At 34.1% G+C, this 17,597-nt stretch overlaps 1 protein-coding gene across 1 annotated transcript in view; it reads left to right on the forward strand.

The window, feature by feature from the left end:
* The window catches only part of TRHDE (thyrotropin releasing hormone degrading enzyme), a 349,173-nt gene that overhangs the window by 268,783 nt on the left and 62,793 nt on the right, over positions 1 to 17,597 (forward strand). The window contains exons 11-12 of the mRNA XM_006728228.3: positions 2,380 to 2,510; positions 2,611 to 2,666. Coding sequence (XP_006728291.1) covers positions 2,380 to 2,510; positions 2,611 to 2,666 — 187 coding nt within the window. The remainder of the gene's footprint in view (positions 1 to 2,379; positions 2,511 to 2,610; positions 2,667 to 17,597) is intronic.

The following is a 17,597-nucleotide window of genomic DNA, read 5'->3' on the forward strand; positions in this document are numbered from 1 at the left end:
AGTGCTCATCACAACACGTGCCCTCCTTAATGCCCGTCACCCATTTAGAGCCAAGTGTATCACATGAGGTTAAATTGTGCCAGCTCTTTAAAATGTGAACAAGAAATAACTTTAAAAAATAGACTTAATATCATAGGATTCCATGACTGTTTCAGAATTGTAAAAACATAAATCATGTATTCATATATTAAACTTGATTCTTGAATATTATAATTTCTTCAAAAAATAACCACTTCTTAGATGAAAATGATCAAATTTACACTTAACCCAAGTGAATTTAGTGTATGTGCTGCCAAAGCAAGCACCTAACCCAAGTGAATTTAATCACAATATGTGTTGTGATAAAAATCCTCATATTATTGAAGATAGAGTTAGGATTACTCAAGAGAAACAGTATCCTCAATATTTTAATCTTAGTTTTTTTCACTGAATTGAAATCTCTCTTCAGATGGTTTAGTTTTTTAAAATGTCTTCTCTTTTGTTAATTATTTTTTATTTTTATATCTGTAAAATGGGGTGACATTCCAAAACTTCAAAGGAATTGTGTAGATAAGCACATTAAAGTTTTGAAAAATATACAAAAACAAAGTATCAGAAAATTGGGAAACTATTAATATTTTAGAGCAATATCTGATAGATCTATTTTTTTAAGTACCAGAGATGAAGCCTGGTAAAATTTCACCCAGAGGAAAACAGTTCCTTCTTCTACTGAGTCATAGAATTGGAAGGGACCTTAAATGCTATTTATTAGTTGGCCCTTAGATTATATGAGTGGCCTAAATTCAAACATTTACGTGTAGGAGAACTGGAACAAAAATCTAACTATCCTGCTCCTGTTCTAATTCTTATTTCCAATGCTGTGTCCCTCTTTTTCAAAACAATATAAGAATGTGAGAAATATATACCATATTACAGTAAAAGTGCTATACCATCTTGTATCAATAGAATATAATGTAGTAAAAAGGACACCCAAGTCAGGAGACCTGAGACGGACCATTTCCTGCTTTCTTGGACAATTCGATTAACCTGTCTGAGCCTTGTTTTTTTAAATGTTCCAAGATACTATTTATAAAAGTGGCAAAAAGCTGACATACCATCTGAAACATTAAAGATTAGATTTTTATGTTCAGCATACATTTTTGGTTTTACTGTACATTTATAAAAATTGGCAAAATGTAACAGGTGTTAGATTAAGGAGCCCACCCCATTTCAGAGCCTACCTCATTTCAGCAATTAATAGTCATTAATGTTCACCCAGTGATTTTTGTGGTCACACCCGCTTCCTGTGTGGCTTCTACTTGAGAGAGACTATAGAGTCAGTGTTTCAAAAAGAGAAAGAAAAAGAAAACCTGTTTTGTAGCCTGATGTGTAAAAAACCTTGATAACAAGGTGAGAATTGGAGATTTTGTGTCTCACTCAGAACTGACACAAATGGATTTCTGTGATGCATTTTCTGGTTTTGAGTCATTGTGGAAATTAGGTGTCCCGGTGTGTGGGGTGTGTGTGTGTGTGTAAAATATAAATTTTAAGTAAACTTAATACATTTCATAACTTCTACGAACCATGAGTCCTGAGGACATCCACGAAATGATTAGAATTGTAAGCTATGGTTCTGTGAAGTCAACAGAGGCTGCCATTAAGGTGAATGGAGTTCTCCATCTGTACCATATTTTGAAGGAGTTAAATATATAAGTTATAAGATTGTTTTTACTGGCTTCCTTTAAGTGAATTAGCTGGGGAATATAATCAAGTTACCATTTTCCGAAGTGATTCCAATAAACAGAATTTATTATCTTTGTTCTAATTATATGTAGAAATATTAGAGTCTTAAACAAATGAGTTTCCTTTTTCCAACATTATTGATGATGCTGGAAAGTCTGCTATTTATTAGTACTTCCAAAAAAGCACAAGAAAAAAGGCAAGAAACAATAGTGACTTTAAAATAAATGAGCCCTGTTGTTTTAATCACTTTCTTAACTGAATAAAATAAGTAGAATGTGTACCTAAAACCTTTTCTTCTATTCTAGCCCCATATTTAAATACAATCTAATTAGAAGCACATAAATACAGGAGATGTCTTGGTGACATTTATCTTGAGAAGGACATTGTATATAGGCAATGGGGTTTTATCAAGAACAAAAAATGTTAATTATAAGAAAACAATTAATTGAGGTAATAATGGGTAACCAACTAAAGGTTTTCTAGTGATTTCTAGATACGGTGATGAACTAATTAAAGAGTAGATTTCAATTAGGTATTTATGATGGTGTTCTCTTTTAATTATTGGTACTATAATATCTATTATTTAGAAAATATACTTCATCTCATTTTAACCCATAAATTTAAAATCTGTTTTACTCCAAAAAATGTTGTTTTCAGAGCACCACAGAATAACTTGGGACAAAGGAAGCTGGTTGCTGGGGAATATCAATCAAACTGGCTATTTTAGAGTCAACTATGATTTAAGGAATTGGAGATTATTAATTGATCAGTTAATCAGGAACCATGAGGTAAACTGGATTTACTCATCAAAGATCTGTTTCGATAGGTGAACACCTGCCATTTTAATCCTGATTCCCTTTTTTTTTTTTTTCCTGGTTGATCTCATAGGTTCTCTCTGTCAGTAACAGAGCGGCTTTGATTGACGATGCCTTCAGCCTGGCCAGGTATGTTTTCCAGTGGATCTTCACAAGAAAACTGATGTCCGTAAGGCTTCCTCTATTAAGCTAAATATTGTATGTTTTGAATAAGAAGCCTTTTAAGAACAATTTCTATCTCATGTTTTTTTGTTTTTGGATATGAATTATAATCAGTGTCCCAAACTCTTGATCAATAGTAGCCATAGGGTATTTCTGAGTCCGGAGAAGCTTGATCAATTTTCACTGTAAGTTCAATTCAACACTGGAGATTAATAATCCCTTCCCAATTTCATTAATGAACTCTACAAAATGGCCATTGTGCCATATTTAATTTTTGATGGAAAATACCTTCAAGCAACAGCAATTTTTTCCCTAACATATACTCGTATATCTTTTTTTAATGTTTTTTGAATGTGATTCATTATGAGAAGCTTGTGCTGCAAGACAGAAATAAATATTCCACGGAGTAAAGCTGTTCTGGACAAAATGTATATCAGTCTTAGAGCAGAAGACTTTAGTTGTACTTGTTATAGTAATATTTACATTATTTTCATCATTAGATTTATAATGTGAAAATGAGTTATTTGAATAGTCACTAAACAATTATTTCTTTAAAATAATGTTGATTATAAACCCAAGCTATTTACTCATTGTTGAGATTAAACAGTACAATAAACTCAGTCCTTTTAGTATTTTGAATTGTTTCACATCCAAGTGCAGTTTTAATTTTAATAATCCAATGTTATTGGGCAAAAATTTAGAAATAATACTGCTAGAGGAAGGTCCACCAAGATAGCAATGTATGGAGGTAATGAGTAAGATGTAATTTTGACTCTACAGTAAGATATGAAGACTCTGAGTATTCAGTATGACATGAAGATTACTTTGACGTAGAAGTTTAAAAAGGTCAGAAAGCCAGTAAGACAGTGTACTTAATGTAACATTGCATTGAAAGAGAAGCAGGAAAAAGAGAGAATTATGTTGAGAGCACCACAAGGAAAGGTTTGAGAACTAGAAGAGACCTCATACCACCAGCTACTTAAACACTCACAAGGGTCCAGACACTGTTCTAACTGTTGTACACATAGCAATTTGTTTAATTCTCACAACCTTATGAACTATGTAGATATGTATTATTATTATTCCCATTTTATAGGTAAGGGAACTGAGGCTCAGAGAGGTCAAGTATCATGCCTAAAGTCACACAGCTAGTAATTGATAGGACCAGAGCTTTGTCCAGATAGTCTGGCTACAGAGCCCAATGATGTTAGCTCTTTCATTATATGTATTCACATGAGCGACCATTTCAAATCCCATCAGTCTTTCTATATTGCCTGGTTCTTTAATTATAATAATTAAATTAATTATTTTAATTAATTAAATTACTATTACTGCTGATATATATATATTCATGTGAATTCTTTTGGATTTGAAATGATGGTGAGAAAGCATGTAAGTAGTAAATGTACAAAAGTTGGAGGGCATATGAAAATTGAAAGGAGGGGATCTTTGACTCATCTGCATTAAATTATTTTTTAATGGAATATTTTATTTAATAATGGTGGATGAATTTTTTTTTCAAAAATTAAATTCCTTGTTGACTAAGACAGAACATTGCTTTCAATTCCAGTTTTGGAAGCCTTAAATATTTGAAGTAAATAATTTCATTATCATTTATACAAATTCACCAGGAAAATATGCAAATCTCATTGAATATATATTAAAATTTGTTTTACTGATAATGAGATAATTATCCTATTAGTATGCAAGTGAATAAATACAAAATCAGATTTATACAGGCAAATGCCCCGCACTTGGAGTTGAAGGTTATCATAGGTCACTGTTTCCTAGTAAATGTTTCATAGTTTGGCTACCAGTCTGTATCAACCTTCTTTCAGTTTCAGAAGCATAGCATGCTCTTCTTGGCTTCTTTAAAGATAGGAAGTAGGAAAAAAAGCAAATATTTATTAAAACATATGTTCCAGGTACTATACTGAGGCTTTTATGAATGGCCTTGTGCAATTTTCTCAGTAAACCCTTGGAATGGATGTGGTTACTCTAGAGGTTAAGGGGGGTTAAGTCATTTAGCTAAAGGTTGCACAGCTTTTAAGTGAGGGGCAGAGGTGAGATTCAACAGCAAACACTGGCACAGCAGAGCCCATGACCTCAAGTCAGAGTGACTTTGCCCATTATGTGAAATTCCTTCCCACTCCCATTCCCTCTTACCTATTGGGAATATTATTATTCACTAAAAAAAAAAAAAAAAATTTCACTTTCACTCCCGTGCCTGAAATCTGTCTTCTCCAGTTAGAATAAGGTAACATCTCATGAATCTGTATTGTAGCAGTTGTCACTTTGTAGTTCAGTCCCTTTCTGAGCCCCTGATGGGTTTTGGGTAACATTGAAGATAGGGCTTTGTCTCATCTTTGTATTAACTACTGCCTCACTTAATCTTAAGCACAAGACTGTGTCAGTATTTATTTGTTGCATGAATTGGTAATTAATTATTAATTATTCAAACTATAAACTTTCATGCCTATTATTTTTTGTGCAATTAAGTAAACATATTCTTGGGTACTCTTTTTATAGTTGTTTTTTAAATACATAAAAACCACATGAATGCATTCTAATTGTACAAGATTAAAACAAAAGAGCAATACAATGTGAAAAATTTCTTTTACTCTCCTCCATACCTTCCCATCATATTTATCCTCCTCACAGATAAAATTATCAATATTTGGTGTGTATCAATCCAGCCATTTTTCCTCTACATTTCCACAGAGTTTGATTTTTTTCTTTTCATGCACAGAAATGCATTCTGTTCTCAGACTCATTTCTACAAATTAGTCTGGGGAGCTTTATTCCATTGTTTCTAATTTTTTACTATTATAATCAAGACTGCCATGAGATCCTTGAGTGGTCTTTTGTTGTGCATACAAGTATTTTTATAGGATAGATACCTGCAAGTGGAATTTTGGGTTCACAGGGTATAAATTTTTTGGTAAATAATACAAATTGTATTCCAAAAGCTTTACCATTTTAGCCCTCCATCAACCATGTATGAGAGGGTTTAGTCCCCTCCATGATGATGAATTGTATGCATTTTTTAAGTTTTTGACAGTTTGAGAGTTTTGACAAGTTGCTACAGTGCTAGTTAATTTGCTCATCTTTTCATACACATTTGCTATTTGTATTTTTTCTTCTGTGAATTATTACCTGATTAAACAAAAGGATTAAAAACCTAACAGAAAAAGGGCAAGATATTTTTCCTACTATATTTTCCTATATATTTTGGATGTATTAGGATATTAATTATTTTTGTAGCATACATTTTTACAGTATTTTTCTCTTAACACTATGTCATTTTTTTTTTTACTTTTTGATGTATTACATCATTCAGAGGTGTTTAATTTATATGTCTAGTCATCCCTTTTATAACTTCCTAGTTCTCTGATTCTGTCTTACTTAGAAGCACTTCTCTATCTGAAGATTTTGAAAATATTGCATTTTTTAAAACGTTATTTTGTTTTTACATCTATCTACTCAGCCCTTCCTCCTCTAATTAATTTTTTTGTATAGAATGGAGTAGGGGGTCTAATTTTCTTTCACAATAATACATTTTTTTAAAAGATTTAATTATTTATTTTAGAGAGAGAGAGAGAGAGAGAGGAGGAGGGAAGGGTAAAGGGAGAGAGAGAATCTCAAGCAGACGCCCTTGCTGACCACGGAGCCTGACACGGGGCTCAATTTCATGACCCTGAGATTATGACTTGAGCCGAAATCAAGCATCAGATTCTTAACTGACTGAGCCACCAGGAACCCCTCACATTAATACATTTTTAAACAATTATTTCCATCTTACTTAAAAGGAGTTCCTTATTCATACATTTGAAATGATATGTTTATCTTAATGTAAGTGGTCATATGTTAGGGAATTGATTTGACTCTGTTTAATTGGTTCTTTGTTCTTTTCTGAGTTCCTGTCATATTTTTCTAATTAGTTTATTTAGCTTTATACTATGTTGTAGTTGAAAAAGTTTTCTCTTGTTCTTGTTCAAAATCTTACGTCTTTTCTCTTCAATACATATTTTAGAATCAGTTTGACAAAGCCCATTTAAAATTCCTGCTGTAGTTATGAATCGATATGCATTGTATTTATAAATTAATTTTTAAAGAATTAACACCTTTTCAAATATAAGCTTTCAATATTAAGACATGCTACTTCTCCCCATTTATTCAGGTCCCTAAGTCAAGCTTTATGATTTTATGTACATGAATTCTGGTAACGTTATATTATTTCCTCATTTTTTATGGTATGTGCTTCTATATATAGGAAATGGCACTGCTTCTGCACATATGTATTATGATTTTCATTGCTTGTGTATAAGGAATCAATCGTTTGCAAATGTCATTGTGTTATGACTCGAACTTTGAAATTAGTGATGAAAATGCCTACATTTTTGTTGTTGATGGATCTTGATGTTTGGTTTTGGTTTTTGTTTTGATAAAGCATTATTAGATTGGGTGACATAAAATGAACAAGATACATTCCTTGTCTTCAATGAATTCACAGTCTAGCAGGGATGATACAAGTAGGTAATTATATTCAGTATATAAGGGCTATGAATAAAATATTATGAAAGCATTGGGAAATAAAGAATTAATGAAGCTTAGGAAGATTATGGAGGACATCATATGGGAAACAATATTAGAAGATTGAGTTTACTATGAAAATCTATTAAACGTTTAAAAGTAGGAGAATGAGAGTAGGAAGAGTGTAAGCTAGAGGATGGACATCTGCGGGAGAGCTGTTATGATAGTCATGACTCATGCTGCAACTTGAGTAAAGCAGGGATTGAAGAAGAGTGGAATTAGCAGCTAGAGAAGGTAGAACTCTTACTGAAGGCATTTGTTAACTTAAAATATGTGAGAGAAACTGAAAATTTAGAAGATTTGCAACAGGAAGTATAATAACCACTGGATTTGAATATTTAAAACTATTAATATGCTCTGAGTAAAATTTTAAGCTATAAAAGGGTGTATCATTGGATCATGGACTTGTGTAGTATTTTGTTTGAATATTCCAGGGGCGCCTGGGTGGCTCAGTTGGTTAAGCATCTGCCTTCAGCTCAGGTCATGATCTCAGGGTCCTGGGATAGAGTCCTGCGTCGGGCTCCCTGCTCTGCAGGAAGCCTGCTTCTCCCTCTCCTTCTGCCCCTCCCACTTGTACTCTCTCTTGCAAGCTCTGTTTCTCTCAAATAAAATAAATAAGAATCTTTTTTTTAAGAAAATATTCAAAATACATGAAAATTATTTGGAAAATTTATTCATATTCAAAAAAATTCAGAGATAAGTTACCATCATCATCATCATCTTTGCTCTGGGCAGTTACTGCACTGATTTATTTATTTAGTGACCATTTTCCTGGAACATTCAGTTATGGAGAACACATGCCAATTTGTTGCATTATTAATATCCTAACTTTTTTTTGGCCTGCATTACATATTTTAAAAATTTCTGTTATAGGCTATTCAATTAAGGATCCAGTCACTTAAAAAGCCTTAACAAGGGCACATTATTATAATTTAGTTTAAAAACTTTGTTAAGGAATAAAATAGCAGTTATTTTATTTACAATATTAGTGTTATATTAACAACAAATATAAGGGCCTGTATCTGGAGATTATGAATGTCACAACTAGAAGTGCTCTAAGTATTGGTGAGCAGTCATAGGTAGTGCTTAATATGTGTCTGATGCATATGTGAGTTAAAAAAATTAATGCATACATTTTTATCTACTTGCTTCAGAGTTTATAAATCTAAGATACATTAGGAAAACTGGAAATTCAGTTTATGAACCAGTGAAAATATAATGGCTCATGAAGAAGCAAATTATGAGAACATCCAAAATCTACTCTTACATGTTGTTTCTATTTCTGAGCCCTGCTTTCAGGACTAGTAACAACATTGTTAAGATAACCTTAACAGTGTTTACAAATTGAGTGGTAGTAATCTGATCCTTGTGGAACTTCTTCCATTATGGTTTTATTAGTAGTTCTTCTATGTGTGGTACACACACACACACACACACACACACACAGGAATATTACTCAGCCATCAAAAAGAACGAAATCTTGCCATTTGCAATGATGTGGATGGAACTATAGGGTATTATGCTAAGTGAAATAGGCAGAAAAAGACAAATACCATATGATTTCACCTCTATGTGGAACTTAAGAAACAAAACAGATGAACATAGGGGAAGGGAAGGAAAAATAAAATAGGATAAAAGCGGAGAGGGAGGAAAACCATAGGAAACTCTTAACTCTAGGGAACAAACTGAGGGTTGCTGGAGGGGAGGTGGGCAAAGGATGGGTAACTGGATAATGGGCATTAAGGAGGGCACTTGTAATGAGCACTGGGTGCTATATGCAACTGATGAATCACTAAATTCTACCCCTGAAACTAATAATACAATATATGTTAACTAACTTGAATTTAAATAAAATCTTAAAAAAAGTTCTACTATGTCTTCTTGATTGCTCTCCTGTACCTTGTTTAAAGTTACTCTTGCAAAACATGTGTTGATCTTTCTTCAGTCAATGCAGAAAATAGCATGATGTGCCTGAAAAGCAATTCCATCCTGATCAGACTAGATGAAGAGCAGCTTTTCATACTTTGATGGCTAGTTGTTTAAAGGTAATGTGCTGGGCCTTTCATAGATGAAATTGAGAAGGAATGACTTAGACATACTTTGCGAGAAATAGGTAGCAGGCTGGACTTTTTGTCTTGATTTCCCACTGCGTTCCAGAGATAACAGGACCACTTCACTTCCTCTGAACACTGCTATGCAAAACCTGGTTAAGGATCCTGGGTCCTTCTGATACTGTCTTCTGCTTTATAAATTCTCATTTTATGAAGGATGTTTCGTTTTGGAATTCTTTATTCAATCCCTACCTTTCCCCTTTTCCCTTATTTAAAGTACTGTAAAAAAAAGCATCAACATTTTTCTTTCTTTCTTGTGGTTTATAATGGAATCGTGAGAGTTATTAATAATAATAGAATACTGATTAAAGTATATTTTATATTGTACTCACTGAGCAAGGAGAGAAGGATGATTCTTTAGTTGTTGTATTAGGCTCATTTGGGAGAAGTATCCATGTATGATTATATTCTTATTTATCTTCTGTTAAGCTACCAGAATGTGTGTACAAGAGGATTATAATTAAATATTTATGCAATCCTGAAAGTGATAAAATTGTTTATTGCAAAATAAGATTTATTGTTCGTTCTATGCTTCCAGTCTTCTGCCATTGACCAAAAGCTATTAAAATTAGCTTGTAGTTATCCTCTCAGCCTTTCTAGCCAGTGCAGGTATTTCCACGCTACGAGGAGAGACTCAGAGTGAGTCCATTTAGGGGCTTCATGGCCATCCCTGCAAAATCACAACATTCTTCAACTCTCTGAGGCTGAGGATTCTAATTATCTATTTGTCATCATCAGCTAATGCTTCTCTTGAGATATACAAAAAATCACCTTAGAACCCTCTCATTTTACACCTTTCTGCATGCAATTATTTTAAAATTCATATCCCAAAGACCTCTAAATTAGTCTTAGTTTATGCAACACTTTGCCACCAATAAATGTTAAAAATACTTTGAGAGCATTTTCAGGACATTTTACTATAATGAGCTCAGTGTCTTCAGCTTTCTTCCTATGATAACCCAGTAAAAGCCTGAAGTATATTCTTGAATTTTCAAGCTAGACTGTTCCTGCAAGCATACACTGGTTTGCTCAAGGTTAAAGTAAGGTAACACATTCTGTTGCACTATATTTTAGAAATCAGTTGAGGTTGGAGTCACAGATGTTATCCTTAGGATAAGGACTTGGGGGGAGCTACCATCTGAGGGACTTCTGAGAAGTACAATCCTCCTGAAGAATTAGGGGGAATGCCTATGGCTCTTGAGGAGGCAAACTTTCTTGGAAACTGAAGTACTGCCTTAAAGGCAAATTTGTAACCTTCCACTGCCAAATTTACGTTTCACCTCTGTAGGTAAAAATGTTTTAATGTTAGTGCCTAATGTCTGACAGTGTTGAGTAGAAGATGGGAAAGAGATATTTTGACATCATTCTGTAGGTTTGCTCCATTTTCATGGCAAGGAGCTTGCACTCTTGAGTTACAAAAGTATGGGTGATATTTGTAGGTTACATGGATTTGCCATTCTTTTTAAAGATTAAATAGTCTAAATTTCCAAATGCAAGTACAAAGTTGTTTGAATAAATATATATATTTATGTTCTTTAGTATCTCACACGTTAAAAATAATTTTTATAATTCACACTGTAGTTAGTACTGTCTGGTCATATTTAACACCAACTGTGATTCTTTTATTTCTCTAAGAATTTTGAAACCTAAGCCTGAGATTTCATAAGAATTTGCTCTAGGCTCTCTGACCTTCCTAAGAATTCACAAATAATTTACTTAGGCAGAGGTCCCTTCAGAATGTCCATTTATACCACCAATTTTCCTTGAATAGATATTTGTGAGGCGTACTTTTGAAATAAAGGCCTGAATATTCCTCTGATCTGGGATTCCTGAACTGAGGTAGTTTTATCTTAGTGTTTCTCCTTTCATGAATCTGAGTTATCCCTCCTGCAGCTTGCTGGAAAGCATTTGCATATTCAAGTGCAAATGAGCATGCTCTTTGAGCATGCTCTGAAAGGCCACCTGCATCAGAATCCCCTGAAATATTTTATAAAAAATTGCATATTCCCCAGACTGCCTGGAAATCTGCATTCTATGACTCACTGCATGTGATTCCAATACACACAACAATGTGAAAACCACTGCTTTTGAGTCCCAGAGGGCAGTTATGGCATCAGGTTAGGCAGGCACGTACATGTTTGAGGCTGAGAGGTCTTAGACTAGGCATCCGTAACATCAGGAAGCATGGTTTTCTCTGGACCCTAACGTCAAGAGCTGACCATTCAACAGTCAGGATGTCAGGGAATCAGTTATAAGTACTCAAAAACATTTTTTTATTCTTACTATTAAATATGTTTCTGTTTCAGATATTCCACCTGACAGCTGTAAAGAAACCTCATAATTTGGGTGTCTCAGAAATCTTCCCAAGCATGGGAAAGTACTGGCAGGTTCTCACGTAATTAGGAGGTGTTTTTATGTTCAAATGAGTAGACTGGTACATATCAATCAAGTATATGCATATTGATCTGCAAGGTATACAGTATTTTTCCCTGGTCAAAGGCATGGCAGAATTTTCTTGCAAATTAATCTGGACTCTACACCTGGAATAATCTGCAAATCTTGATAATGAAGGTAGGCAAGAACAATTGAGCTATCTCAAACAAGTGTTAACTGAGGGATATCTTCAGGTTTTTGTTTTTGTTTTTTTTAAGACTTTATTTATTTATTTATGTGTCAGAGAGAGAGAGAGAGCACAAGCAGAGGGAGCGACAGGCAGAGCAGGCAGAGGGAGAAGCAGGCTCCCCGCTGAACAGGGAGCTCTGATGCTGGACTCTATCCCAGGACCCTGGGATCATGACCCGACCAAAGGCAGATGCTTAACCGACTGAGCCACCCAGGCGTCCCAGCCTTCAGGTTTTGTGGTTACTCTGTGATGTTCTTCGAGGGAATCAGAAACCAAGAAAGATGAAGGAAAGAAAAGAAAAGTAAATAGGTTCCTTCAGCAAGGAGTATGTGATAAGAAAGAAGAAAATGAGAATTTTGAAGTAGACTCAGTGTGTGGAAAAATTAAACGAATCCTGACATTTGGCTTGTTAATGTAAAGGCCTAATTTTCACAACGAGCTATACATACTCTGGCTCCCAAAAAGCCTCCTTTCATTTTTATTGTGATAAATTATAAAGAAGTCTTTAAAATGAGGACTGTATGAATATAAGTATTAATACTGGTTTTCTGTTAGAGTAATTACTTACTGTTTAAGGTTATTTTATAATAGTTTCTCACCTTAGAACAGAGATCCAAAGGGACCTTTCTGATAGTCATCTTTCTTAATAGACATGCTCATCAACCAATGATAAAGTAAGAGCTGCTCCTATGTTTCTCCCAGAACTCAGAAAGTCTGTTTTGGACTTCAACAGTTATTTATGTAAATAGCATACCTTTACCTTGGTAAAGAAACTTGGATAAAGGTAATGCAAAATAGGCATTTTACAGTAGTTTCTACTTGCCATGAAAATATAGAAGAATCCATTTTTATATTTGAGGAGGCAATAATTTGGGGAAGAGGGGAAAGGAAAAGAAATTTAGTTCTAACATTTTGTGCAATGAAGGTGAGTGATTAATTCAAATTAACACACATTCTTGCTTATGAGGCAAATCTTAAAGCCTTTGGGAGATGATTTGAAATACATGATGTTCTCCCTTAATTGCATGCAATTTGAACTATTCTGTGTGGAATGCTTCAAATGCCCGTATGTGGAATGGAGTACCAGTAAAGAGGCCTTCACTATTTTGGATGTAAGAAAACATCAGATTAGGAAAACCTGGCTTGTTACAACTGTGCCAAAGCCTTCTTTAATGTTATTTAAAGATATGAACACAGGCCAACTCAGAAGCTAAGAAGCAGTGCTGGGACCTACGGAGTCAGACCACATTTGAATCTCAGATCATGTTCTTCCTTCCTAAACTAGGAATGGCCTGGAGTGCCTTTGTTTGGAGCCTCCAAAGGAAGTTAGGCAGAGGTTTCCGGTTGCTTAGCTGCTATACCTAATTAGGATGAGGATTAAACAGAAGTTCCGTATCAACTCTCCAGGTCACCAGGTGGTTATGCTAACTGAAAAAGGTGAAAATAGGGTTTGTAATAAGAAAGAAAATGTTAGTCTAGCAGTCTATATGTGACAAACTCAAGTAAGACTAATAGGCCCTGAAGAGAATAATGACTGAGTATCAGAGAGTTTTATGTGGATGCTAACTTAAACACACTCTAAATTAGTGGAGGGTTCTTGGGAGTGCTATCAGAAATGCCAAAGTAGAAAGCACTGCAGGTGAAAAGTGGTTGGTTTTGCATTCCCCATGTGCAAATGTATTGGAAGTTAATTGCGTAAACTGGGGGCAGATCATGAATTTTATTCATGCCAGATTGAGGGAAATGTCACTTCTCCCTTTTCCACCAATAGTGAGACTAGAATTATTACAGAAATATAGTTACTGTGCAGAGCAATTAGGCCCCTTGCCTCCTAGCTTACTAGATTTTTTTCATTTCCATCTTTGTAGAGTTTCTTCGGTTTCCTATCCATTTTTTAAATGTCACTGCATTCTCTCGAATTTTGACATTGATAGACTATCAGTTATTTCTCAGAGTATGTGCACAGAGCTGAGAAATCCATATGAAAATTTGTGTCTCAATAAATGCTAAAGTAACGCGTAGGGTATTTCAATAAATCATATATACAGTATGACCATTAATGAGTTTGTTTACCAATAGGTAAATGATAGATACATGAATCGAAAGGTGGATGGCAAACAACAAAGACAGACCCATGATATTTTATTTCATGCTATGATGGACTTACTATCTTTGGATTCAGAAAGATTATTTTGTCATGCTTATTTTCATCTGAGAAAAGAAATACAGAACTTTGAAATTCAAGAATCATAGCTGATGTTTAGTTAAAAGAAATTCAAATTATTTTTCTTAGTGAAAGGAAGGTACTACTGAGATAAATATTTTACACACATGGATTACATACTAAATAATTATCACATGTAACAATAGAGGGTTGCAAGGGTTTGATGAAGAAATTTTCAAATATTCACTTTCTTCAAAGATATGCCGAATTAAAAGGAAGGTAGAAACATGTTCTTTATTTGTTAGTCTGTATTTCATCATAAAAATGCATAGAAACTAGTAGGAAAATATTTCAATAGTTACTTACCTGTTTGTGCTATTATCATTGATTATCTATTTTTCATTGCAGGTAAGTTAATCAGTTTATTAAGTGCATATACATGATATTAAAATGAACTGTGAGTTCTCCTTATCCTTAGCAGATAAGTGATGTGAGAGCATCTTTGACAAACAGGCAAAACGGAACTAATGAAAAGAATGAGAAGCACTTCAAAGTGCTTTTAGTGGGGTGACTTTATTTTAATTTTTGATGCTCATTAGTACGAATAATTCACAAATGGAAAATTCTGTAATACAAAGCTGGTCAGCACTCTCTTCCAGTTTTATAGTAACAGCTTTTTACATTTGAAAACACATGGAGTTTACAAATATATGTAGATAGAGATGGAGTGGTGATCCCAAATGGCTTATCCATAATGCAAGTTTCTTTATTCAACAAGTATTTAATAAACACTTACTATGTACCAGGCAGTGTTACAAGACACAAGAGTGAATAATACTGAACAAAAGAGCCAAAGTCTACCCCCACCCCCAAAAAAGAGAGAAAGTTCCTGTTTCATAGAGCTTGCAGTGTAGAATGATTGCAGTCAGATTATCATTCAAACAAATATATCTTAGATGGTGACATTTTTACAATAAATAAATAGTAGAGCAAAGAATGGGAGTGTTTGGAGAAGGGGCACAGAGAAGGAATTTATTTTAAATATGGCGGTGAGGGAAGCTCTCACTTTCCCGTTGACATTTGAGCAGTGAGTGACCTAAAAGAAGTAAATAAGGGAGCTATCTAGGAGTAGAGCATTCCAGACAGAGGAATAGCAAGTGCAAAGGCCCTGAGGTGGAAGGTACTTGGCATGTTCAAGAGAAAGAAAATAGATGGATGTGGCTCTAATGGAGTGATAAGGGGCAAAGCAGGATGAGATGAGTTTAGAGAGGTAACAGAGTACTGATCATGTAAGGCCTTTTATTATAATTGATTTAATTTGTACTTCTCTGATAGTCAGTAACATTGAGAATCTTTTCATGTGTTTATTTGCCACCTGTATATCTTCTTTTGTGAAGTATCTATTCAAATCTTTTGTCCATTTTTAAAAATTTGGGTTGTCTTATTATGGATGTATAAGAATTCTTTAAATATTCTGAGACACCCCATTATTCAGATATACGTTTTGCAAAATTTTCTCCAGGTTTGTGGTTTGCCTTTTTATTTTCTTGACTGGTCTCTCAAAATCAAAAGTTTTTAATCTTGAAGAGCTCAATTTTATTAATTTTTTCTTTCATAGTATGTGCTTTTTATGCCTTATTTAAGATATCTCTGCTAAATCCAATAGTACAAAGTTTTTCTTCTATGTTTTTGGCCAGAAGTCTGGTAATTTTAGCTCTTTTATGTAAGTCTGTGATCCATGTTTAGTTAATTTTTGTGATTGATGTAAGGTAGGGGTTATTAGGTTTAGCTGTTTTCATGCAGATATTTTAGCACCGTTTGGTATAAAGACTTCATTTTCCTCTGACTTTCCATGGCAGTTTTGTCGAAAATCAGTTGACTGTGTAAGTTATACATCTATTTTTTGGACTCTGTAGTCTGTTCCATTGATTTATAAGTCTACTGCTATGCCAATACCACACTATCTTATTACCGTAGCTTTACAATAAGTCTTTTAGGGTTTTGGTTGAGATTACTTTAAGAATATAAATCATTTTGGAGAGAATTGTCATCTTGATAGCCATGTCTGTGGCTTAGCTCCTCTTTTGTTCAGGTCTTTTAAAATTTTCCTTTGCTATGCTTTGTAGTTTTCAGTGTGCAGATCTTACACATCTCTTAATAAATTTATTCCTGCATATTTTTTCTTTTAGTTATTATAAATAAAGTTGTTTCTTAAATTTTGCACTTGAGTTGTTAGTTGCATAATTATATACACACACACACATCATGGATTGATGAACCATGGCCCACGTGCCAGGCACGAGCTTTTGTGAATGAGGTTTCATTGGAACATAGCCAGGCCCATTTACTTACATATTGTCTATGGTTGCTTTTCCACTACAAAGGTAGAATTTTGCAACAGAGACTGTGTGGCCTGCAAGCCTGAAATATTTACCGTCTGGCCCTTTGAGAAAGAGAACACCAACCCCTCATATCTAGAAATATACTTGAGTTTTCTTATTCACCTTATGCCTGAAACCTTGCCAAATTTGCTTATTATTTCTTATAGTTTTCAAATAGTTTCTTTAGGGTTTTCTACAAACATTTAATGTCTTTTAGAAAAAACAATAGTATTACTTCTTCCTTTCCAATATTTATGCTTTTTATTTCCCTATCTTCATAAAACAATTTTGAAATGCTCTCTACTATACGATTGTATGGCTATGTATGTCATAATTAAACATATTTATATTATTGGAAATTGAGGATGTTTTCAAACTTTCCCTTATGAATAATTCTTTTTTTTTTTTTAAAGATTTTATTTATTTATTTGACAGAGACACAACGAGAGAGGGAACACAAGCAGGGGGAATGGGAGAGAGAGAAGCAGGCTTCCCGCTGAGCAGGGAGCCCGATGTGGGACTCGATCCCAGGACCCTGGGATCATGACCTGAGCCGAAGGCAGACGCTTAACGACTGAGCCACCCAGGCGCCCCACTTATGAATAATTCTAAAGAAAATTTTTGTGCATGCAGTTTTTCATTATTGGTTGTTTACTAAGATACATTTTTGGAACTTTGATTATTGAGTCCATGATTGTAAGCATGGTTAATAGCAGTGAAACCCATGGTCAAGTTGCCACTAAAGATGGGCGCATTTCTCTCAAGAAGAATAGAGTGTTTTCTAGCATGGCTAATCTTAAAATTGACGTTATTTATTTTATTTTTTATATTATTCTATTCTCTAGACCAAAATAAGCTCACGGAATACTTATTTTGTAAAAAGTAAATTGTTCCCTCTTCCATAATTTTTAGTTTATGAAATTATAGTGGTTAAGATCATCGACTCTAGCTTTAATATGAATGTTAGTCCTAGCTTCAACAAAAATGTAACCTTGAACAAGTTACTGACTTCTATCCTTAATTTCC

Source organism: Leptonychotes weddellii, chromosome 5, assembly GCF_054177405.1.
Source record: "Leptonychotes weddellii isolate Sample4059 chromosome 5, ASM5417740v2, whole genome shotgun sequence".
NCBI lineage: Eukaryota > Metazoa > Chordata > Mammalia > Carnivora > Phocidae > Leptonychotes > Leptonychotes weddellii.